The sequence below is a fragment of the Theropithecus gelada genome, chromosome 1, assembly GCF_003255815.1.
Source record: "Theropithecus gelada isolate Dixy chromosome 1, Tgel_1.0, whole genome shotgun sequence".
NCBI lineage: Eukaryota > Metazoa > Chordata > Mammalia > Primates > Cercopithecidae > Theropithecus > Theropithecus gelada.
This window is the reverse complement of record NC_037668.1, coordinates 67,136,376-67,160,649: the sequence shown is the minus strand read 5'-3', so window position 1 is coordinate 67,160,649 and position 24,274 is coordinate 67,136,376. Positions and strand designations below refer to the sequence as shown.

General features: G+C 41.5%; 1 protein-coding gene across 4 annotated transcripts in view; it reads right to left on the bottom strand.

The window, feature by feature from the left end:
* MACF1 (microtubule-actin crosslinking factor 1) overlaps positions 1 to 24,274 on the bottom strand; it is a 407,350-nt gene that overhangs the window by 26,585 nt on the left and 356,491 nt on the right. For 3 of the 4 annotated variants that reach the window (XM_025361749.1, XM_025361720.1, XM_025361729.1), the window contains 22 exons: positions 23,476 to 23,707; positions 21,979 to 22,205; positions 20,799 to 20,921; positions 20,599 to 20,700; positions 19,873 to 19,974; positions 19,606 to 19,779; positions 19,359 to 19,514; positions 19,021 to 19,218; positions 18,348 to 18,476; positions 17,387 to 17,560; positions 14,328 to 14,483; positions 14,017 to 14,223; positions 13,763 to 13,882; positions 13,154 to 13,323; positions 11,002 to 11,161; positions 9,894 to 10,088; positions 9,431 to 9,559; positions 8,402 to 8,545; positions 7,156 to 7,344; positions 2,551 to 2,671; positions 1,796 to 1,959; positions 242 to 404 (listed from right to left, as the gene is read on the bottom strand). In XM_025361749.1, coding sequence (XP_025217534.1) covers positions 242 to 404; positions 1,796 to 1,959; positions 2,551 to 2,671; positions 7,156 to 7,344; positions 8,402 to 8,545; positions 9,431 to 9,559; positions 9,894 to 10,088; positions 11,002 to 11,161; positions 13,154 to 13,323; positions 13,763 to 13,882; positions 14,017 to 14,223; positions 14,328 to 14,483; positions 17,387 to 17,560; positions 18,348 to 18,476; positions 19,021 to 19,218; positions 19,359 to 19,514; positions 19,606 to 19,779; positions 19,873 to 19,974; positions 20,599 to 20,700; positions 20,799 to 20,921; positions 21,979 to 22,205; positions 23,476 to 23,707 — 3,535 coding nt within the window. Of the gene's footprint in view, positions 1 to 241; positions 405 to 1,204; positions 1,220 to 1,795; positions 1,960 to 2,550; positions 2,672 to 7,155; positions 7,345 to 8,401; positions 8,546 to 9,430; positions 9,560 to 9,893; positions 10,089 to 11,001; positions 11,162 to 13,153; positions 13,324 to 13,762; positions 13,883 to 14,016; positions 14,224 to 14,327; positions 14,484 to 17,386; positions 17,561 to 18,347; positions 18,477 to 19,020; positions 19,219 to 19,358; positions 19,515 to 19,605; positions 19,780 to 19,872; positions 19,975 to 20,598; positions 20,701 to 20,798; positions 20,922 to 21,978; positions 22,206 to 23,475; positions 23,708 to 24,274 lie in introns of all 4 variants that reach the window. The other variant, XM_025361739.1, reaches the window with a different exon arrangement.

Below are 24,274 nucleotides of genomic sequence, written 5' to 3'. Positions count from 1 at the left end.
TACAGTTTACTGCAGCCTTGACCTCCCCAGGCTCAGGTGATTCACCTCAGCCTCCCAAGTAGCTAGGACCACAGGTGTGCCACCATGCCTGTGCCACCTGCCTCCCAAAGTGCTGAAATTACAGGTGTGAGCCATAGCTCCTGGCCAGCTTCAGAAAGATTGTTTAGCTAGAATATCACAGCTTCTACAAAGCGCAAGGAATCCAGGCGTGACCCATGTTTGGGATGATGACTAGACTCACTGGATGCTAAAATGCCATCGATAAACTCCTGACGTGTTATCTTCCCATCCTGGTCCTTATCAATGCGCCGGAAGAAATCCATCACTCGAGACTTTTTGTGATTCATCCAACGCATATACTTTTTCCTCCAGACATCAAAGTCAAAGTTGGCAAATTCCTTCAACTACACAGAAATCAGAAGTGTCAATAAGATTTATTTTTTGGGCCCTCAAAAGTTGCCCAGAGCATACCAAACTTTCAGACATTCAGTAAAGCCATGCTTCCAGGGGGCACCAACAATGAAATCTATGTGTTTGCTTCTTTTGTGAAGGCACAATCTGGCTCCTTCACTTAAAGCCATGACTATTTACACGAGCTGTGGTATAATGGAATAGCAAGAGAAACAATAACTGAACCACCATGGAAAATATGGAGCACATAGAATGAGAATGGGTGAAGCCAGCCTTGCTTTCCCTTTGGGCTTTTCAAAGGATCACTCTCTTAGATGCAAGGGAATGGATTCTAACCCAGAAGGGAGATCCTTAGCACTCCTCAGTTATGTTGTTTTGAAAGGCATTATAATCACACATAGGGCTCACATGAGGAGGCTCGTGTTTACCACTATCTTCTGAGATTTCAATGAGAAAATCCGAGTTCTGGATGGAAGCATTGGGAACCCAGTGTTGTATCCAAGCATGTTTCTTTGGAATGGCACCAGAGAGCAAATTTCCCATCTGACCTCCATGTTAAATATTTGGCCTTGATGGAAAACAGCAGGCCTATGCAGTGGGCAAGACAATTTTCAGCTACTTAAGTCTATGTTAATGATATACACTCAAAATGACTTAAACAGTGCAGCAGTTTCCCCTTGGTCTTTCAAACTCCAAAGTTAGAAGGAATGGGGGGAAAAAAAGCACCAAGAACCCAATAAGCTTAAAAGTCAACTGACCTAAGGAAAAAATAAATAAAACACAGAACACTCACTTCCAGGCATAGCTGCTTTGATATGCACAAATAAAAAAATACAAAATATATTAGAGGCTTGTTTTAGAAACTAGGAAGTACAATACTATATATTTTTTTTACTGGGTAATGACACTTCAAAATAGAGTTGCTTTTCATGATCAAGTGAAGACTAATAAAATAACAAAATCATTAAAAATTACTCCTATTTCATAATTGTGTAGCATCTGTTTTTACATGAAAGGCTCAACAAGGGTCATTTTTGTGCTCTGCTACATATCTGGAGACAAATTTCCAAAGTTCTGTTCCTGATTCCCAACCACAGCAAGATGCTGAGGCAGATCACGTCCTGGCCCTCACTATGGACTGGCTGTTTTCTTGCTTTCCACACCTAGAAGCTTTGGCCTACTTTGTCATGAATGGTTTTCTTATAAATGTGTCTTTTCTCATTCAGGGGCCTCAAAGAATGGGTACTGGCTTGGTATAGGTCTGTTTCTATTTGTGAAGAAGTCAGTTAGGACACACGGTTCACATTTAGAGAGCCACAGAAGGGCTGTGTTTTGATTGAAAAAATCACTTTGTTTCAGGGAAGGCCACTCAGCAGGGCATTACCTCCTCCAGCCGATCCAAGGCGTCGTTCAGCTTCCTTTGCCGCTCCAGTGCTAAGAGCCACACCTGCTGCCAGCGGGCAGAAAGCTGGTTGATCCGTGGGTTTTTTGCTTCAGATTGTGAAAGGATTGGCATGGGAGGAGGGGTCGGCTGACTTAAGGATTTCCCTAAAAGGAAAAATAAACACAAGATTAGAACAGCTGGTTAGCACACAAGGAGAAATAGCTGTATGTATAAACTTAGGAGATCTTTAGAATAATATCCAGTCAGTAACTGAGAAAAGAAATACGGGACTTGGCAATATTTAGATACGGAGGTATACTAATTCCAAAAGTATTGATCCTCCCAGCACATACTTACCTGCCGCCTACATATCTCCAAGCAATTCTGTCCCACCTTAGTGAGCTGATGACACATTAACTCAACTAAAAAAGCAACATATGCTGCAGGAGCTGTTTTGCTGATTGAATTAGTGCAAGTCAAATGTAAACAGCTAGCGCTGATAACCAAAACAATGGAAAGGCCACTGTTAAAGAATAAGCTTAACCACCTCATAATTTCATACCAATCCAAGAATATGGAGTATAGCTACTGTCTGTCAATGTAAGAAAAGTGAGTTTCAAAAACAAAAGATTTTGGTTCAAAACCAACACGGTTTTTGAAAATGGAATACAATTTTTTTTTGACAGGCATTTGGAAAGTGCTCATCTTCAATTAGCAGGAATGAAGCATCCTAACAGAGGGGGCTGGAAACATACTGCCTCCGCTGCGGGATTTCTCTATGAAAGGCGCGTGAGTAGGCTCTATATTTTTCCTTTTGTATGTCTTGGTGACCCGGTCCACATCAGGCTGTTTGCGAGTCATCTCCTCCATAAACGTCTGTTAAACACAAAAAATATGAAAAAGAGTTAAAAATTGTATTTTTACTCCTATGGGGGCAAAAGAAGAGCTAGGATGGGTACTTTATGGCTTGTGGTGGTAGGAAAGTCTGCCTGGAGGCCAGTGCCTGAGTTGAGTTACTGAGGTATGTTATGTAGTTTGGATACTTGTCCCCTCCAAATCTCGTGTTGAAATGTGATTTCCAATGTTGGAGGTGGGGTCTAATGGGACGTGATTGAGTTATGGGGGCAAATTCCTCATGAATGGCCTTGGTGCCCTCCCCATGGTAATGAGTGAGTTCTTGCTGTTAGTTCACATGAGAGCTGGCTGTTTAAAAGGAGCCTGCTATCTCCTCCTCTTTCTCTCTTTCCCTCTCTTGCCATGTAACATGCTGGCTCCCCTTTGCCTTCCACCATGATTCTAAGCTTCCTGAGGCCTTCACCAGAAGCAGATATTGGCACCATGCTTCCTGTACAGCCTGCAGAACCGTAAGCCAAAATAAACCTGTTTTCTTTATAAATTACCCAGTCTCAGGAATTCCTTTAGAGCAATGCAAATGGACTGACACACTGAGCAATGAAGAAATAGTCAACAAATGGTAGGAAGGCAGTCCTGGAAGAGGGTGCAACCTAAACAGAGACAGGGATGCCTGACAGTGCTGTGACCAGGACCCCTCCACTCACTGGCTGGGCAGGGGATGCAATCAGAGGAATGGCAAGAGGAAGGGTTGGAGAGGCAGGCAGGAGACAGATCACAAAAGGCTTCTGTGTCAGGCTAAGGGTTGGCCATTTATTCTGAGAGCAATGGGGGGCAGCTGAAAGATTTCGATCCAGGTAAGAGATATGATCCGACCTATGCTTTACAGCTATCACTCTGGCTTCAGTGTAAAAGGTGGAGTGATATGGGGGTGGGGGGAAGTGTGGGATAGGGAGTGCCTAGCAGTGAGAAGACAGGTTAAGAAACCATTGCAGTAACTGAGGCAAAACACGGTGAGGGTTGGAGCCAGGGCTGGGAAGATGGAGCCAAGAGATATTTTGAAACTGGGACTGACAAGCCCTGGTGAGTGGCTAGATGTAGGGGGAAGAGGAAAAGAAGGAACTCCAGACATCACAGCCTTCTGAATGAGGAAAGGGGAGGCAGATTTGGAATGGACAAATAGTGTCAGGCAAGGAGGCAAAGATGAAGTGGAATTTTAGAATGGCTTCTAGTTTACTGTATGTCTGGACTTTAGGAGATGATGGTGCTGGAGATGAAAAAGATGCAAAGACAGCCAACAGACACATGAAAAAACGCTCATCATCACTGGCCATCAGAGAAATGCAAATCAAAACCACAATGAGATACCATCTCACACCAGTTAGAATGGTGATCATTAAAAAATCAGGAAACAACAGGTGCTGGAGAGGATGTGGAAAAATAGGAACACTTTTACACTGTTGGTGGGACTGTAAACTAGTTCAACCACTGTGGAAAACAGTGTGGTGATTCCTCAAGGATCTAGAACTAGAAATACCATTTGACCCAGCCATCCCATTACTGGGGATATACCCAAAGGATTATAAGTCATGCTACTATAAAGACACATGCACACGTATGTTTATTGCGGCACTATTCACAATAGCAAATACTTGGAATCAACCCAAATGTCCATCAGTGACAGACTGGATTAAGAAAATGTGGCACATATACACCATGGAATACTATGCAGCCATAAAAAAGGATGAGTTCATGTCCTTTGTAGGGACATGGATGCAGCTGGAAACCATCATTCTCAGCAAACTATTGCAAGAACAGAAAAACACTGCATGTTCTCACTCACAGGTGGGAACTGAACAATGAGATCACTTGGACACAGGAAGGGGAGCATCACACACTGGGTCCTATTGTGGGGAGGGGGTGGGGGGAGGGATAGCATTAGGAGATATACCTGGCGTAAATGATGAGTTGATGGGTGCAGCTCACCAACATGGCACATGTATACATATGTAACAAACCTGCACGTTGTGCACATGTACCCTAGAACTTATCATAATAAAAAAAAAATTAAAACAATTGAACTGATGGAGATAGATAGTAGAATGATGGCTACCACAGGCTGGGAAGGGTAGTGTGAGTTTGGTGGGAGACATGGGGATGGTTAATGGGTACAAAAAAATAGAAAGAATTAATAAGATCTAGTATTTGATAGCACAATAGAATGACTATAGTCAACAATAATTTAATTGTACATTTTAAAATAACTAAAAGAGTGTAATTGGTTTGTAGCATAAAGGATAAATGGTTGAGATGATAGATACCCCATTTACTCTGATGTGACTATTACACATTTTGTGCTTGTATCAAAATATCCCATATACCCTATATACACCTACTATGTACCCACCAAAAATAAAAAGAAAAAAAAAAAAAGAAAAAGATGCAGAAGCTTTATAGGTAATAGCTAAAGCTGTTAGACCAGATAAATCTCAGCAGTGTGAGAGCATCACAAATGAGACGTCAGGGAACAACATTAATGCATAGGCAGGGAAGAGGAACCAGCTAAAAAGACTAAAAAGGAACAGTCAGAGAGATCAGAGGAAAACACAAAGATTAAAGGACACAGAAGTCAAAAGGAAAGTTTTGGGAAGGGATGAAGAGCCAGCTATGTCACATGTCAAACAAAATAAAGACTGAAAAACCTCTGTTGGATTTAGCCAGTAGAATGTGACCAGAACAGTGTCAGCCAGACCACAGGGACCTGGGGAGTGATGGGAAAAATGGAGATGAGACAGGGAACAAGAAGCGTAGCTGAAAAAGGAGGGAGGCAACACAGTGGTAACTTGAGAGGAACACTGGGTTGGAAGGACATGTCTGGAAGCTTTAGAGAAAAGAATAAACAGGGAGAGACTGAAGACATAGAGGAGAGAGGGGAAAACAGAAAAGAGAGGAACTGGATAGGAAGAAGATAATCTCTCAGAGAGGAGGTACATCCCACAGGAAGGATAGGTGCTCCTCGATTTATGACGAAGTTACATTCTGGCAAACCCATCGTTAAGCTGAAAATATAACACACCTAAAATATGGAACATCGTAGCTTAGCCTGGCCAACCTTAAACATGCTCAAAACACGTTAGTCTACAGTTAGGCAAAATCATCTAACACAGACCCTATTTTATAATAGTGTTGACTATCTCATGTAATCAAAGTGAAAGAATGGTTGTATGGGTACTCAAAGTGTATTTTTTATTTTGTTTTGTTTTTGAGACGGAGTCTTGCTCTGTCACCCAGGCTGGAGTGCAGTGGTGCGATCTCAGCTCACTGCAACCTCTACGTCCCTGGTTCAAGTGATTCTCCTGCCTCAGCCGCTTGAGTAGCTGGGATTACAGGCAATCACAACCACAACCACACCCAACTAATTTTTATATTTTTAGTAGAGAATAGAGTTTCACCATGTTGGCTAGGCTGGTCTCAAACTCCTGACCTCAAGTGATCTGCCCCCCTCAGCCTCCGAAAGTGCTGGGATTACAGGTGTGTGCCACTGCACCTGGCCTCGAATTGTATGGTTTCTACTGAATACGTATAACCTTTGAACCATCATAAAGTTGAAAGACTGCAAGTCAGGGACCATCTGTATACTGAGTTCTCACTTGCAGGGGTAATTGTTTATATAAACTAAAAAGACCATACAGTCTACAGTATAACTAATCAAGATTCACACTTGAATTCAGTATAAATGATTATGGTTAAAAACAGTATTTGCCTCTTAAGGATATATTATGAAGATGGCTCACCTGAGCTTTCCTCCATTCAGTTTAGTCTGATGTGCACCTTCACTGATCACTGGGTTCATGTGAGAGAGCTTTCTGAACTAGGTATAATGGGGACCAGTGGGCCCTTGGCTCAGATGATGGTCAATAAAAACAGGCTGTGGCAGGCAGACTTCTAAGAAGGCCCCCAAGATTCCCACTCCTGTATGCACACTCTATGTAATCCCCCTCCCTTGAGTGTGGGCAAATGATAGAACAGTCACTCTTGTAATTACATTTCATTCTCCATTACATTTCAAGACTCCATATAGGACCTTGGACAGTTTCTCCAGCTGGCTGTGTGGCTAAGACCTGAGGGGGCCTCTAGGAGGTAAGAGCAACTCCTAGCTGAGAGCCAGCAAGAAAGTTAGAGACCTCAGTCCTACATCCACCAGGACCTGGATTCTGCCAACAACCTGAGTGAGCCTAAAAGAGGACCCTGAACTCCAGATCAGACTATAGTACTAGCTGACACCCTGATTTCTGCCTGGGGAGACTACAGGAAGAGGACCTAGTCAACTCATGCCCAGGTGACTGAAGCACAGAAACTATGAGGTAAGTAAGTATGTGTTGTTTTAAGATGCTAAGTCTGTGGTAATGTGTTAAGCAGCAATTTAAAAACAAATATACAGGGCAACAGAGATGGTATCCATGCCCAACATGGAAAACACCAGTGATCACACAGTGAGGTTAAGACACCTGATGCTCAGCGATAAGGGCTTTAACTCGGTCAATGTTCTGCGGGATTGGCTCCTGATCCCGCTGAATGAGGGTGGTCTCAGCCCACTGGATCCACGCCAGAAGTTCTTCCAGGAGCTCAGCATTAGCCACCAGTTCTGACAAGGCCGTTTCAAGACGCTGCTGGTGCTGCTTAGCCCATGTCAGGACCTGTGGAAAAAGAAGGAAACCATGGTCTCTTTCAGTCAAGCATACCTGTTTGTTTCCAAAGCCCTTTTTCATCTGATTTTCACAATGACTTTTTATTTTTGTTTATTTTTTTGGAGACAGACTCTTGCTCTGTCACCCAGACTGGAGTGCAGTGGCACAAACTCGGCTCACTGCAACCTCTGCCTCCTGGGTTCAAGTGATTCTCCTGCTTCAGCCTCCCAAGTAACTGGGATTACAGACTTGCGCCACCATGCCCGGCTAATTTTTTGTATTTTTGTAGAGACGGGTTTCACCATGTTGCCCAGGCTTGTCTTGAACTCCTGAGCTCGGGTAATCCGCCTGCCTCAGCCTCCCAAAGTTCTAGGATTACAGGCGTGATCCACTGCTCCCGGCGAACCCAATGACTTTTTAGAGGAGAGAGCACCCAAACAGTCAAGAGACTTCACTATTACCCCAGTGACAACTGGGATAAGAGCTGGAATAAAATATCAGCTCTCTTGAAAGCAAATCTAGTATAGTTGTTCCTTGGTATCCACAGGGAACTGGTCCCAGTACCACCTGCGGATACTAAAATCCATGCATACTCAAGGTCTGTAATTGGTTTTGTGGAACCTGCAAAAGTCTGCCCTCTGTACACATGGGCTTCGCTTCCCGTGAATACTGTATTTTCTTTCCACGTTTGGCTGTGAATGTGGACCCCAACCAATATGGAGGGCTGACTGTATTTACTGAACAATAACCGCATATAAGTGGACCTGTGCAGCTGAAACACACATTGTTCCAGGGTCAGCTCTACATCCTATTAACACAGGACTTCCCAGGAAGGGACACTACACACAACATGTCCACTGAAAGTCACTATTAACATAGCACTATGCCAACACTACTACTCCCCGTTGCCACACATTACCAAGAAAACAGTCTTTACTAAAATGTTAACTTAATTTTTGCTGAGATATTCACAGTGAGTGAAAGATTCCTTACCTAGGAGAAAAATACTATACTATAGTAATAGTTTACTGGGCGTGTGTGGTCCTCCTCTGAACAAGGGACTCACCTCCTCAAAGCGAGCTCGGATGATGGTGATCCAGTGTTTGATGGTTGTGATGCAATCGGGGTGGCAGACAGCCAGGATGACTTCTCCCATGGCTACTGCTGAGTTAACGTCCACTCGCTTTTCTTCTACTTTCTTCATGAATTCCTAAACAAAAAAGATTTTAAAACAAATACTTAAAAAGTCTACATTAGCAGCACTGTTAGTTTACATTGAGGGGGGATAAATTTCAATGTTTTCTTTTTCCTCCATGTGTTGACACAGACCTCTAAAAGCCTGTACTTAGTTATTTATGGCATTTTAATTCTAAAAGATGTGGGAAGGTGAGGGGTTTACACAAGAATGACTTTCTCTGGTGGAGATGACAACAAGAATAGGACACACAGAGGTATGCCCCCTTTTTCCTATTCGAGTTAGTTTCTTTCTTTTTTAATCCCATTTTTCATTTATTCATTTCATGTTGGTAAACATATTTGTATTGGAAAAATATAATTATAGTTATAAAAATCATAATATTTTAAAAATACCCATAACAGAATGTAATGATAAAACCATGATTAAAATCTCTGAGTGGATAAAATAAAAATTTAAAAAGGGAAACAACATTTCCCACCTCTTTAGGATAGACTGAGACCCCAGACACTGCACCATACTCTACAGCTTGGTAAGTGGTTCTGGGGGATCATATCAGGGCCTAAAGCTGGTAACATAAGGAAAGGCAAACAAAGGAATATGCAGGTGAGGAGGAAAGAAGATGAAATAGTCCACGTTTTTCTTTATATAATACCATGTTTTAAAAACTTGTTACAATCAACATATATTACTTTTCTAAGAATGAATGTTAATGTTTAAGATATCAAAAAACCCACCAGCTATTTCCCTTTCATTCCTGCTATGAGCTAGGGCCACTCTGGTTTTGTTCCTTCTCATGTGAGTTCTGATAATTCCAAGAAAAAGTTGCTTTCATTTAGTGGTAGGCAGCCCTCAAGGTGGTAGGTAGCATGAGGCCACCAAACCGCAAGGCTGAATTACCTTATGGGTGTCAATGAGAGACTGCAGGGCCTCTGTGTCATCAGGAAGTGCTCCCCGAAAGCGAAGCGTTTGCTCTGCTTCAGAAAGCCACTCCAACAGCATGTGAACTGTGTCCCGAAACACTTCCGCCTGAAATAACCAAGCACAAAAGATTCAACCTCTCTCTGCAGCCAAGGACCTAGACACTGGGACATGCCAGGGAAAGGGTCCAGTGTTCATTCAGACATTTCATGGCCTCATCAAAACTCCACAAAGGTTATCTTTCATTTGTAGATCTTTGAAAATCAGCTGAATTCATTATTTCTCAAAATGAATGTTAAAAGTTTTATAGAACATTCAGAGTATCAATTTTCAACTCTGTTACACTTAATTCAAGACTGACTGGAACAGATTCTAGTAAAAGAAAAACAAAATAAACCCACTCAGATCTGTCCCTTGGGTTGGGACAGCAAATGTCTCTTACCTGTTTCAAGGCCTGCTCAAGCCGGCTTTGTTTGGAAACAGAGAGTTTACAGACAGTGTCCCAGCGAGTGCTCAGTTCCTGGAGCTGCCCTTTTACCCAAGTGGTGTCATCTCGACTATTCTCAATCAGCTCACGGCCTGACCGCTTCAGGACCTGAACGGTTCCTGTTCGCTTTCCCAGTTCCTTCTGGAAAACCTAGAAAAGAAAATAGGAGAATTAGTTTGTTTGAGGAATGTTTTGAGTCCAAGAAACCACTGGGAAATAATAATTTTCTTGGTAGGTTCTAATCATGTGTCTTTTATGCATAGAGGGAGGCAGAGCAATGTATAAGAAAAAACAACCAGGCTGGGCGCAGTGGCTCATGCCTGCAATCCCAGCATTTTGGGATGCCAAGATGAGAGGATTGCTTGAGCCCAGGAGTTCAAGACCAGTCTGGGCAACATGGCGAGACCAAATCTCATGAAAAAAAAAAAAAGAAAAAAAACAACCAGAAAATGTGGCTCTAAATGCTAGCTCAGGCATTTGGGAGACACATAATTTTGAAAAGTTGCTTAAGGCCCAGTTTCTTCATCTATAAAATGGTAATCATTATACTAATGTTTCCAGAATTATGGGAAATAAAAACATAACTGCTCTGCACATAACAAGAATCTGTTGTAATTTCAAGGTAAAGTTAAATGCTTGTGCTGAAACAGGAGGATATTACATAATCCAACATGACAGGTAGAGATGATGTTAAATATTGGCGTGCATGGTGTTAAGACTGTTAGGTTCAGAAGTGGTTTAAAAAAAATCACTCATTTCCATTTTAGGAGTCAGTGGAAATGGATATCTTACGGGTTTCCGTTGGAATTTAAATCCATTTTGTGACTCAACTGAAACAAACAGGAAGAGGAGCAACCTTGAAGTGAAGTTTACACATTGCCAAATCTGAATCACACCAATTTTGGTAAATTCTGTGACTAATGCAGAATCTCAGCAACAGTTTGTTTGAACACACAAAGCAACTGTCAGGCTCTCTTTCTCCCCTAGAAAGAAGGGCAGAGGCAATCACGTGTAGAAGATCCTAGGGCACTGCACTCCAACATAGCCCAGACCTCGCCCTTACCTTGTGTGCATCCATGAGGTTCATGACGAGGTCGAGGTCCCCGTGCACGGGTTGGTCCTCAGCCAGCTGTGGCTCCACCTTGTATAACCAGTCAACCAAGGCCTGCAAAGCATCCATGAACTGACCCGAAAAGAGCAGGGCTTCCTCCAACTTGTGCTGCCTGAGAAATGCACACAAATGCTACCATTTTTAGGGATTCCTTTTACAAATGGCCCACAATTCTGCCTCGCTGGAAGGGAATATTGTTTGAACCCTATATAGAGAGTGACATCTACATTAGAACAGTTAGAAATAGAGTAAAAAGTAACTGAGAGATGGTGAGACATTTTAAATCAAACCACCCTCTAGAATGGATTAAGGGTAGCACAGGGGACAGAGAGAGATACCCTTCAGGCATCTTATAGCCCAGTGACACACAGGCACACTCTAACAACCCAAGGTCTGTGTTAATCACCTTATACCATTCCAAGTAAAAGATGACGGTTTTGGTAATCATCAGGAATCAGGAGTTCAACTCCTAGCTCTGTATCAGTTGTGTGACCTTAGGCTGTTTCTTCATCTCCCTGAACCTCAGCCACCTCATCAAAAAAAATTGGAGTACAGGCCAAGTGTGTTGGCTCACACTTGTAATCCCAGCACTCTGGCAGGCCAAGGTGGGAGGATCACTTGAGGTCAGGAGTTAGAGAACAGCCTGGACAATAGCAAGACCTTGTCTCTACTCAAATAAAAATCAATGGCTGGGTGTGGTGGCTGACGCCTGTAATCCCAGCACTTTGGGACGCCGAGGCGGGTGGATCAAGAGGTCAGGAGTTCCAGACCAGCCTGGTCAATATGGTGAAACCCCATCTCTACTAAAAATATTTTTAAAAATTAGCTGGGCGTGGTGGCGTGCACCTATAGTCCCAGCTACTCAGGAGGCTGAGGAAGGAGAATTGCTTGAACCCGGGAGACGGAGGTTGCAGTGAGCCGAGCCGAGATTGTGCCACTGCACTCCAGCCTGGGCGACAGAGGAAGATTCCGTCTCAAAAACAAAAACAAAAAACATTAGCCAGGTGTGGTGGCACATGCCTATAGTCTGAGCTACTCGAGAGGCTGAGGTGGGAGGATCACTTGAGCCCAGGAGTTGAAGGCTGCAGTAAGCTCTGCACTCCAGCCTGGGTGAGAGAGCTAGACCCTGTCTCAACAAGACCAAAAAAAAAAAAAAGAAAAATGCTGGGCACGGTGGCTCATGCCTGTAATCCCAGCACTTTGGGAGGCTGAGGCGGGTGGATCATGAGGTCAGGTGATTGAGACCATCCTGGCTAACATAGTGAAACCTCATCTCTACTAAAAATACAAAAAATTAGCCAAGCGTGGTGGCAGGTGCCTGTAGTCCCAGCTACTCAGGAGGCTGAGGCAGGAGAATGGTGTGAACCCAGGAGGCGGAGCTTGCAGTGAGCCGAGATCGTGCCACTGCACTCTAGCCTGGGAGACACAGCAAGACTCCTTCTCAAAAAAAAAAAGAAAAAAAAGTACAAATAGGGTAGCGATATTGTAATATTTAGCATGGCATAGTGGGTACGAATAGATAAAAGTACAACTTTTAGAACCAAACTGCCACGGTTTAAACCTCAGCTTTGCCAATATGGTAGCTGAGTGACCTTAGGGGAGTTAAGAACCTCTTTATGGTCATTTTCTCATCTGTAAAATGGCAATAAAAGTGGTACCCACCTCAGTGGTTATAACGATTAAATTATTATTAGCCACTGTTTGGTATATATTCAGTAGCAATTGCCCAGCAAAGGTCAGGTATCATTATGGTAAAATGAGGTAATGCATGTAGAGGCTTTGGAGTGTCCCAGAGCAGTCAATAAGACAGCTGTTGGTATTACAAATTGACGATTTACAAATACTTTTGAGTTACTGATCTTCTATTATTGTTGCTTTGATTTTATAGGTCTCTCTCTTTCTAATACAGTAAAGTTCAAGTTTAAAATGAGAATTTTTATACATTTTATTTAAATTATAACAGTCTTTGAACTAACTGGTGGTGTTAAGATGGTACAAAACCTCTTACTGATGCATTAGCTTTATCACCATTTTATAGAATCTGGTAAGAGCCTCTTGCTTTTGGGATCCCGGTTAGACCCCTGAAGGGGACATTCATGCTCACCGCTCCACAGACTTGCCACAAACAGTATCCCATTTGTCTCTGACTTCTCCTAGGAAATTGTCAAGTTTCTGAGTATCTTCGGGAAGCAAAGTCTTTTCTTTCAGTGCTCTGCCAGTTCTAATTGTGGTATCATATACAGGCTGCTTGCCACCAAGAGTTTTCTGAAACTCCTATGTTTCCAGAAAGAAAACAAAAAAGTGTTAAAAGTCAGATGACATCTTGATTTGGAACAAAATAATTTGAGTTTTCAGGCTAGAAACCAAATAAAGTATGAATGTCACCACTTTTTTTGAACTAAAATTAACCATAGCTTACCCTTAAGAAATTCATAATTTTTTGTTTATATCATACACAGAAGTGCCTGACAATTTGTGAAAGCCTACAGTTTTAACTAGTTACTCCCATATCTACTTTGCTTAAACTGTTATTTAAATGAGCAAATATCATGATTAGATTATCTAGATATAAAATGGAACCCTGGCTTCATCATTTTGACTTTTAAACATAACCGATTGGTTTTCTTTTTACTAGCTCTGATTTGTATTTTTGGCAAGCTACAAGCTTTAGTGAATAGTATTCTTGGGACCTAAGACCAATTAACTGCTTTACCTTATGCTTAGAAAGCTGAAGTTTAATTTTGTCTGGGTCATTGGATATCTCTAGTTCTGAGTCCAGGTGACTCTCGGCATCTTCTAGCCAGTCAATCAGTTTTTTCCAAGCTTCATGGAACTAAAATTACATAAGAAGTAAGTTAACAGGAATGAATATACACACTATACAGCACATTTGAGAATCATCCCAGAGACTCAATACATGCAGCCCAAGATTCTTCAGTGAATTAGTATCTCTCCTCCCCAACTTACTTGTTTTGCCCGCTTCCTGGCATCATCTAGTGATCGCCCTCTTTCAATAGATCGCTGGACAACCTTCTCCCATCGAGACTGCACGCTAACCAACAAATTCTTGATCAGAACAACATCCTGTTTTTGGCTAAGGAACTTTAATTGATTCCCAGTTTGATCCAGCTCAATGATCTGGTCTCGATGAGCATTTACTTCATTAGCAAAAACCTGAAGGAACAACAGTGCTCTTTTTAAGCTTAAGATAAGATAAAGGGGCATTTCTTTCAATTAGTGCTTTCAAAAAGAAGGCAGCATCGTAATATCATAGTTACCTTGTGCTCTTCTATCTGGGAAAGGACAGTATTTAGAATCAGGCTTGGTGGAGAAGCGATGTTTAAACTCTGCTCTGCTAGAGTGAGCCAGTTGATAAATTCTTGTAGGGAATTCTGGAATTCTGTTGCCAAGTTGAGGGCCTCTTCCAGCTTTGACTGAATTTCAAGTAAAACACACACACACAAAGAAAAAGTGCCAATTTCAGGAATTATAGTTTCAGCAACAAAGGCATGAATTGTACACCAAATGAAATGACCTCTAAAAAGGAAGCCTCATTTAATTGACCTTCAAACATGCTTTATTTGTAAAGAAGGGGACATTTTAATGTTATTGTCTGAAACAAGTGGGCAAGAACTGTGTACATGGAAAAGGAAATAGAGCACAATAAGCAGCTAAGTTCCTTTCTCTGCTACTCTCCATTTCCTTGAACGGGATAAAGACTATTCAATAACAGTAAGTGAACAGACCCTTCAGTGGTGACAGCTGTAGGATCTGCAACCTGCTTTGGGTAATGTTTCAGTTTCCTTTAATATACTTTTTGTGGTATAAAAATGGCTAAATGAAAAGCAATTTACTACAAAGATGATGTTCAATGTAGTACTCTTTGTTTAAATACATGTTTTCAGAAAATATAGCATATGAAAATATGAGTCTAAAAATTATGCTTATGCTATAAGAAGAAGAGGTAATGAAAGAAGCCAAGACATTCTAGGCAAAAATCTGACAACACTAGATGTAGATTTTCAGACACTTTCATTTACCTAAGAACGGCAACAACAACAGGTCATTCAGGGAAAAGGCTGCTCCTCACAAGTACACTTCAATCCCACAGAGTTCATAAACTCCATCCTCAGAGACCTACACTAACCTTTTGGTAATGACTTCTGCCTCTGGCCGACCTACTAGGCAGGCAAAGTAAAAATGATGGGCTGGCAAAAATGAGTATTTCCAAAATATTCACAGAAGAAACTCCAAGATGTACACTAAAAATGTTAACTTGTTAATTCTACCTGACTGGGTTATAATTTCTATTTTCCTTTTTGCCTTTTCAGGTTATTTTTGTAACTCCCCCACCGCCACCCAAAAAAGAAGCTATTACAATAAATGTTATAAAAATGTACAAACCCAATCTAAACAAATCAGGTGGAAAAATGAAATCCACTTCAAATATACAGAGGAATGTTTAGAAATTAATATATTACAACTTCCTAGATAGGAATTCTTTCCACATCATTTTATCTATATATTCTTTATATTTTTTATATCTACTTTATAGATATAAAAGATATGCTTTTATATCTAATTTATATCTTTATATTCTTTATATCTACATATTCTTTGTTTTTTTTTTTTTTTTTTTTTTTTAAGAGGGAGTTTCCCTCTGTCGCCCGGGCTGGAGTGCAGTGGCCGGATCTCAGCTCACTGCAAGCTCCGCCTCCCGGGTTTACGCCATTCTCCTGCCTCAGCCTCCCAAGTAACTGGGACTACAGGCGCCCGCCACCTCGCCCAGCTAGTTTTTGGTATTTTTTAGTAGAGACGGGGTTTCACCGGGTTAGCCAGGATGGTCTCGATCTTCTGACCTTGTGATCCGCCCGTCTCGGCCTCCCAAAGTGCTGGGATTACAGGCTTGAGCCACCGCGCCTGGCCTGTATTTTCTTAATACAGCACCACACACATTTAATAAATGATTTTACTGATCCTGAAGGTAATGTTCCTGCAAGATAATAAACTATCCTTGACACTCAGTTTTTGCCTGACCATTTCTGATGATGGGCAACTATGTCTTAAGGTATTTTGCTCAACTATTAAGAAAACTCTCTGAAAATTTCTTGTTTATGAGCTAGAATCTGTCTCAGTTTATTTAATCTTAGCTTTGCCTTCTGCAGGATCTATGGATGACAGCCTGTCCAAGGATTAGTTGTGTTTTTTTTTTTTTTGGAGACAGGTTCTTGATGTCACCCAAGCTAGAATGCAGTGGCACCATCACCTCTCACTGCAGCCTCAACCCTCCAGGATCAGGTGAGCCTCCTACTTCAGCCTCCCAAGTAGCTAGGACTACAGGCATGTGCCATCACACCTGGCTAATTTTTAGGTATTTTTGTAGAGATGGGGTCTTGCTATATTGCCCAGGCTGGTCTCAAACTCCTGGTGTTAAGCAATCCTCCTGCATCAGCCTCCCAAGTGCTGGAATTACAGGTGCGAGCCCCCAGGTCTGGCCCTGTCCAAGAATTAGCATACACTTAGGTCCTTTAGCCATTCTTTACATAACCAAATTACCCAATCCCATGCTAGAAGGCTTTTAGGAAATTAATGCTTCTCTCAAGATATTCATGTGTTTTATGTCCTTCTGTTCATTAATTTCCCAATGATAGGGTCATCTTTAGTGTTTCCACCATAAATCAGGCACGGGGCTTGGCACACACTTGCTTAATAACTATTCATTGAGTGAATGTGGTCAACAGGTTTATGTATATATTGCATACTTGATCTGACCAGCAAAAAATACAGTGAAACTCTGTACTCATAAAAAATAATCTTTTTGGGCAAACACCTTCATCCCTAATCATCTTTCATTATTTTGTAGAGAAGAGAATTTGATCTTTGAGGATGAGTAGGAAGAGGTCATATAATTTACTTCTCTCCTGATTTCTAGTAAATTTCCTTGCATACTGCATTTACATTAGGAACCAAATTCCTTGTGGAGAATTATTAGTCATCGTCCCTACATGCCCTGTCCCCAATCTCTCCACTCCAAGACACCAACTCCAGCAAAACCTTGTTTTTAAGTAGAACACAAACTGATGATTAATATAGGACATAAAACCCACCATGGAGCAACAATGGCAGTAATGTCTTAACAGGTAAGGAATGAATAATTATATAAGCAAACAACAACAGAAACTTGTAACATCAATGCGACTCAACACGGACAGAATCAGTTCTGCAACTTCTGTTACAATACCCTGGTCTTCAAAAAATCTTCATATAAATAAGATGGCAATTATTATACATGCAATCAGTCAGTAAATTACTCAAACATGGGGATCATACACTGTACCTTTCTTTCTTCCATCTTACTGCTGACCGCATGCCACTTCTGCTCCAAAAGTGCTACACTCTGTTCTGTCTTGGAGCCAGACCCAGAGTCGTCACGGCTTAGAAGCATGAGTCTGCCCTTGTCAAGTAGTTGATTATAAGTCTCTTCCCTGGCTTTCAGCTGGGAATAGAGTTCCTACAAGAAAAGGCAGGAAAGATATCAATTATACCCATTCTCTGGAAGACACCTACATATAGATTCTGTAGCAGAGTCTGGGAAAGTCCAGGAAGAGATCATCTTGATTAAAAGCCATTCTTTTGGAATCAGTGCAAGTGCTGAGCTATAAGGGAATGAGACCCACCATACTTAATAATAAAAGTAGCTGTAATAAGGAAATACTAATTACTTAGAATTCATTTGTATTAAAATGTAAATATTAACATATTTTACTAAATAAAATAAGTGACAAATTAAAATATTAAAATAATTTTATCACCCATAGAAGAAAAACATTTTTTAAGGATTAGAGATCCCTCAAAAGACTCCAATAATCTATTTTCACTTTTCATGAAAAATTTGCCTAGAAATTATGTTGCTTTTGGTTCTAGCATGCATTCTTGAAATACTGTTAGTAACTATTTGATTTCCATAAACCTCCATTAAGTAGTTTCCTTCTTAAGTACAAACACATCTGTGTTATATATTTTTCTTCTTGATGCTGTCATCTTCAAGTCAATATATGTGTGCCAATAAAGCCGATTAACTCAAAATTTCCAGCTGACCCTTGCCTGTCACTACTGCTGCCTACTGTAAGGTATTAGAAGCCTGTAACAGGCAGCAATCCCCAAAGGTTATACTATATTTTTGGTAAAAATGCACTACTTTGTAGATTTCCAGATACATATTAAAACATCACTATGAACTTGGAAGGGAGCTATTGAATATGGGATGCTTATACTCAATTTAAAAAAACTGCTATTACCATATGTGTATCAAGCTGTTCCCTAGCAGTTTCAGGAAGTCCTCCTGTGGGCTTAGATGCAGAAAGCTGGCTCTCCATTCTAGTAAGTTCCAAGAGGAAATCTTCAATTTCACTGTGGAAGCCCTGGGCCTTTTTGAGAAAAAGATATAGAAAAAAATATGTCAACCACATCAGTAATCAATTCTCAGCTTCAAAAGTAAACTTTCCAAATGATATGAGGAATTTATCTTGAGGGAGGAATTCTGGGCTGCTCTCTGGCAAAGCTGTTCTGTTGCCAGATTAGCATGGGGCCAATATTATTGTTAGAATCTAGCAGAACCCTTTAGACCTCACTATAACATATTATAAATGCTTGACACAATCAGGTGAATTGACTATATGATTAAGGTACTCTTGAACAGGGAGAGACCTGACTTGATCCAACACAAAAAGGGAATCATACAAGTGAAGATCTACTAACTTTGAATAGTGAATAAAAAGACTGAGCTACAAACGAATTCAAAAAAGAACTACCCAATCAAAAGCTGCTCTTTCCAGATAAATTACAGCACAGTATGAACCTTCCCCTCAAGACATAAGGGGTTCTTTGCTTTTCGAATTGATCTCCTCTCTCTTAGACAGGCTTTCTGTTATCTGTATAGCTCTTCCTACCTCACTTGGATGTCACATGTACCTGCTGCAGAGTTGACTGAAGCTGCTGCTCCCTCTCCTCTGTTTTCTGTAACACTGACTCCCAGCATTGGTTCATGGTTTCCAAACGGCTCCTTAAGCTGCTGGCATCATCTCCAGCACTGGATTCAAGAAGCTCATTGCCAGCTTTGTTGACTGTTTCCACTGTGGCTTGATGAGCCAAAACATCATTTTTTAGGACCTAAAAAATGTTGAACAACATAATTTATCTCCATGGATATCATCTAACTTGGTTCTCTAAGGTATACACAACATTCGAATGCTTCTGGTGGCAATATCTGGTCTCAATAGGGTTAAAGATGAAGAAATGAAAATACTTACATGGTGTTTTGCGAGCTCAACTTCAATGACTTTTGGGTCTCCACTTATTGGTCTCTGAGCATCTAACAACTCTTCAGTATGAGTCAGCCAACTCATTAGTTCCTCTAAGGCATGTTGGAACTGACCAAGGGCCAACAGAGCACCTTCTAGTTTGTGCTACTCAGGAAAAGACAGAAAGGGAACATTCATTAGGAAATTAGAAAAGAGCAGAGAGTAGTTCACTGATGTCATCTACCACCTGCCTTACCTGTCGGTGGGCAATTTTCTCACCCAGGTTCTCCCAGAGGTGCTTGAGTTCTGTCAGTGGTTCTCGTATAATGTCTCTGTCTGTCTCATCAGTAGCTTTCTTTAACATCAGTTCACCCTGGTGATTAAGCTTCTCCATCTCAATTTGCTGCTGGTAAACTTCGACTTTGAACTCCTGCCAAAGACACACTCAATGTTAACATCAAATCAAGTCTTTAAAAACTAAAATAAAACAACTGTTCTTCAAAAGCCATACCCAGATACAAACCTTCATTTCATTTAACTGATCTTTAACAGTATTGAGGTCCGTGCCAACAGGGGGCATGGTGCAGAGTTTAATCACAGTGTTATCTAGCCAGTCAAACATAGACTAGAACAAAAGACAAGTAAACAGTCAAAAACAACCAGAAGTATTTGGGAGAGAATGAACATTATCCCTGCTAACATAAGAAGACATAAATCAATCAAAGCACCTTGTGCTGTTTGTGATTTTAGGTAAGGGGCACAGATAAGGAATAATGATCTTTATTAATAATACAGTGATTTAATAATGGAGCCAACATTATCAAAATAATGTTCAAAATAAAGTACAATTTGGAAATACTAAATTTGAATAAAAGTTAAGATTTCTCAATCCCAGCTAGCAAGCTCATGGTGTTCTGAAGTAACTGTGCCAAACTGTGCTTGAAGATAACCTGGGTTTGGAACCTCTGGCAAGCAATGACTTTCACAGTAAGACCAGCTTCACAACATAGTTGAATGAATCTATGATGAGCAGGGAACGATAAAAATGGCAGGAAGAGTAAGAATTCAGACAGATGTCACTACTTTTTTCACTACAAGTGGGGAACTTTGGCTAGATTTGTGGAAATAGCACTATCTTAGGTCTGCAGTCCTGTGAAGGTGATCCACTCTTGTGCTGAATTCTGAAAATGATAAAAATGACAAAAAACAGAACCTGTATTTCCTTGGTGGTCACCTACTGGCCTCTCACCTGAAGAGTGTCCTGATACTGCACAGCAGCTTGCATAGCATCCTCAAGTTTTTCTAGCCTCTCTTTCCATGTTTTGTTTAAGTTCTCCCAAGCATTATTCATCTAGGGGAAAAACATTCAATCACATTCTTCAATCAGTATCACTCTTCAGTCTGAGCCCACTAATGTTCTAACTGAATGCCTCATCCATTTCTCCACACCTCATCAATGCTCTTCCTCACTTCAGGCTTCTCAGTTTCTCCACAGGCAAAAATCAAATCTGCTCCAAGGATCCGAATAAACTCCAGCTCCTCATGCAGACCATCTGTCTCTTCCTTAATAGTCTACATGTAAATGAACAGAATATAAGCCAAAACAGAAAACAGAACAGAACTTACCAAACTTTGCAAATGTGATTTATACCCCATCAATAGCAGATGTGCAATGTAACTGTCAATTTCACTTATCTGGACGCTAAAGCTTCAGACTCTAAGTGGTTATTTTTCATATACACAAAATATGTATTACATATAGATATATGTATATATAAAATAGTATAGAAAAGGCACAGTGAGCTTCAATCATTTACAAAAGGTTCATCCCTTCCTGCCTCCAAAAAAATAGCCGGGTGTGGTGGCATATGACTGTAGTCCCAGCTACTAGGTAGGCTGAGATGGTTGGATTGCTTGAGCCTGGGAGGTGGAGGTTGCAGTGAGCCAAGATCGTGCTACTGCAATCCAGCCTGGGTTGCAGTGAGAGGCTGTCTCAAAAAAATAAAAATAAAAAATAAAAAGAAAAAAAAAGAAAAAAAAGAAAAAAGCTCCAAAAGACTAGAAAAAAGTATGTCAAAGTAACAACTGTTATCTCTAGATAATGAGTCCAAAAATCGATTTTTATTGTCTACCATCTATTTTTCTACACTTAAGAAATGTAATATAATGAGCAGGTTTTTTTCAATTGGAGAATGTCTCAACTTAAACAGAAACTTTAGGCCTGGAGCAGTGGCTCACACCTGTAATCCCAGCACTTTGGGAGGCCGAGGTGGGTGGATCATCTGAGGTCAGGAGTTTGGAACCAGCTGGTCAATATGGGGAACCCCCCCCGCCCGTCTCTACTAAAAATACAAAAATTAGCCAGGCATAGTGGTGCATGCCTGTAATCCCAGCTACTCAGGAGGCTGAGGCAGGAGAACCGCTTGAACCCGGGAGGCGGAGGTTGCAGTGAGCCAAGATCATGCAATTGCATTCCAGCCTGGGTGACAAGAGCAAAAAACAAAAACAAAAACAGAAACCTTTAAGGTACTCAGCCTGGCTAAGCTATTAACATACCTCACTTTGATTTGATAAAGTGCTTTTTCTAGGGGACAGACACCTAAGAGAAAAGGTTTTGTTTCATTCTTACCTCAGCAGCTTCAACCTGTTGTTTGATGATGGAAGGATCAATGCCTGGGCTTTCCAAGTCATGGACAATATCCTGGGTGTCTTTGATGGTGGTCAGGAGAGCTGCCATGTCATACCAGAACTTCTCCGCTAATTCAAGGACATCAAGAAATTTGATTTCTCGCTCTTCAGCCCGAGCTTTGATGTCCTCCCAGAAGAATACCATTTGATCCAATTTATCCTGGATTTCTGAGCAGGTTAAAAAAAGAGATATGAATAGAACTTCCCTAAGAGCCTGAAATTGGTCTCTTCAGAAATTCCATCTAACTCTGACCTTTTCAACAAAACTATCTTTAAAAAAAAAATGCTAAGCATTTATAACTAAAGGATAATTTTCTATTTTAGTTTTACTATTCTTTCTTTCTTTTCTTCTTTTCTTTTTTGAGACGGAGTCTCGCTCTTGTCACCCAGACTGGAGTGCAGTGGTGCAATCTCGGCTCACTGCAACCTCTGCCTCCGGGTTCCAGAGATTCTCCTGCCTCAGCCTCCCAAGTAGCCAGGATTACAGGCATGCGCCACCATGCCCGGCTAATTTTTATATTTTTAGTAGAGTCGGGGTTTCACCATGTTGGCCAGGCTGGTCTCAAATTCCTGACCTCAGGTGATCCACCCGCTTTGCCCTCCCAAAGTGCTTGGATTATCAGCATGAGCCACCGCACCTGGCCTATTATTTATTTATTTATTTCTTTTTTTTTTTTTAAAGAGAGGGAATTTCACTCTGTCACCCAGGCTGGAGTGCAGCGGCGTGATCTTGGCTCACCTGCCTCCCAGGTTCAAGTGATTCTTCCGCCTCAGCCTCCTGAATGGTTGAGATTACAGGCGCACACCACCACGCCCAGCCAATTTTTGTATTTTTACAAAATTTTGCTATGTTGGCCAGGCTGGTGTCGAACTCCTGGCCTTGAGTGATTTGCCCACCTCAGCCTCCCAAAGTGCTGGGGTTACAGGCATGAGCCACTGCGGGTGGCCCTGGCCTATTTCTACACTAGCGTTTTCCTCTTACATTGGTCTCCCACATAAAGGGATTACAGAAGTAATCCAGAAATGAGCTATCACCTACTATAAAGGTAGTGCTAGGATACAAACCCCCTAACTTACAAAAGGGCTGAGATGAGAACTCTGTTTCCAGTGTTCTGTGTTAAACTTGTATGTTTCCCATGGAAAGTGTTACAAAAGGTAGCTATGTTCTACCCACTACTGATACCGTAGTTTACTCACGTTAGGGGTTAAAGGAGCTTTTGTTTCCTGGCCTGGGAATCTAACTACCAATTGTAACCTTGTTTCAATGGGGAAATGTGTTCTGAATTCCAAATGATTTTCCAATGACTTTCTGGAATACTCATTACTGGGGACTGCCTTTACATTCAAAGAAAGAAATAAATCTGGTGGGATGCTGAAAGTAACCACAGCCTAGAATTTATTCTGTTGATTTTTAAAAATAATGACAGTCATCAAGCACCTTTTGCAGCCAGATCCTTGTCTGCTCCCTGAGATCGTCCAATGAGCTCCTCTCCACGGCGCTTCAAGGCCTCAAAGGATGGCTGCAGTTTTTCTAGCTCCACGGTGGCACTCTTATTGTCACTGATGCACTCTCTGATCTTGTCTACTTCAGCAGGGATCAGTGGTGGCATACGTAGGCGAGAGGAAAGATTCTCCAGTGTCTCCAACATAGGCTCAATTTTATCATGAAACTAAACAAATGTTGGAACATTACCATCACAGCATACCTCATCACTCTTCTTGGGGAAATGTTAAGGAATAAGGACAAGATATTGTCCTAGTACTGTTTAGGATAACCTGTGCTCAGTCTAGCCCAATGGCTGTTAAGTGTTGAGTTTGGTTAAGAAACTGTTTTGGGCCAGGGGCAGTGGCTCACACCTGTGTGTGTGAGGGGCAGTGGCTCACACCTGTGTGGCTCACTCCCAGCACCTTGGGAGGCTGAGGTGTGTGGATCACCTGAGGTCAGGAGTTCGAGACCAGCCTGGCCAACATGGTGAAACTCTGTCCCTACTAAAAATCAAAAAATTAGCTGGCCTTGGTGGTGTGCGCCTGTAGTCCCAGCTACTAGGGAGGCTGAGGCACGAATCACTTGAACCTGGGGGGCAGAGGTTGCAGTGAGCTGAGATTGTGCCACTGCACTCCAGCCTGGGTGACAGAGTAAGACTCTGTCTCAAACAAAACAAAACAAAACAAAACAAAACAAAACAAAAAAACACACAAAAAAACTCCAAAACTGTTTTGGGCATAGTACACCAGAA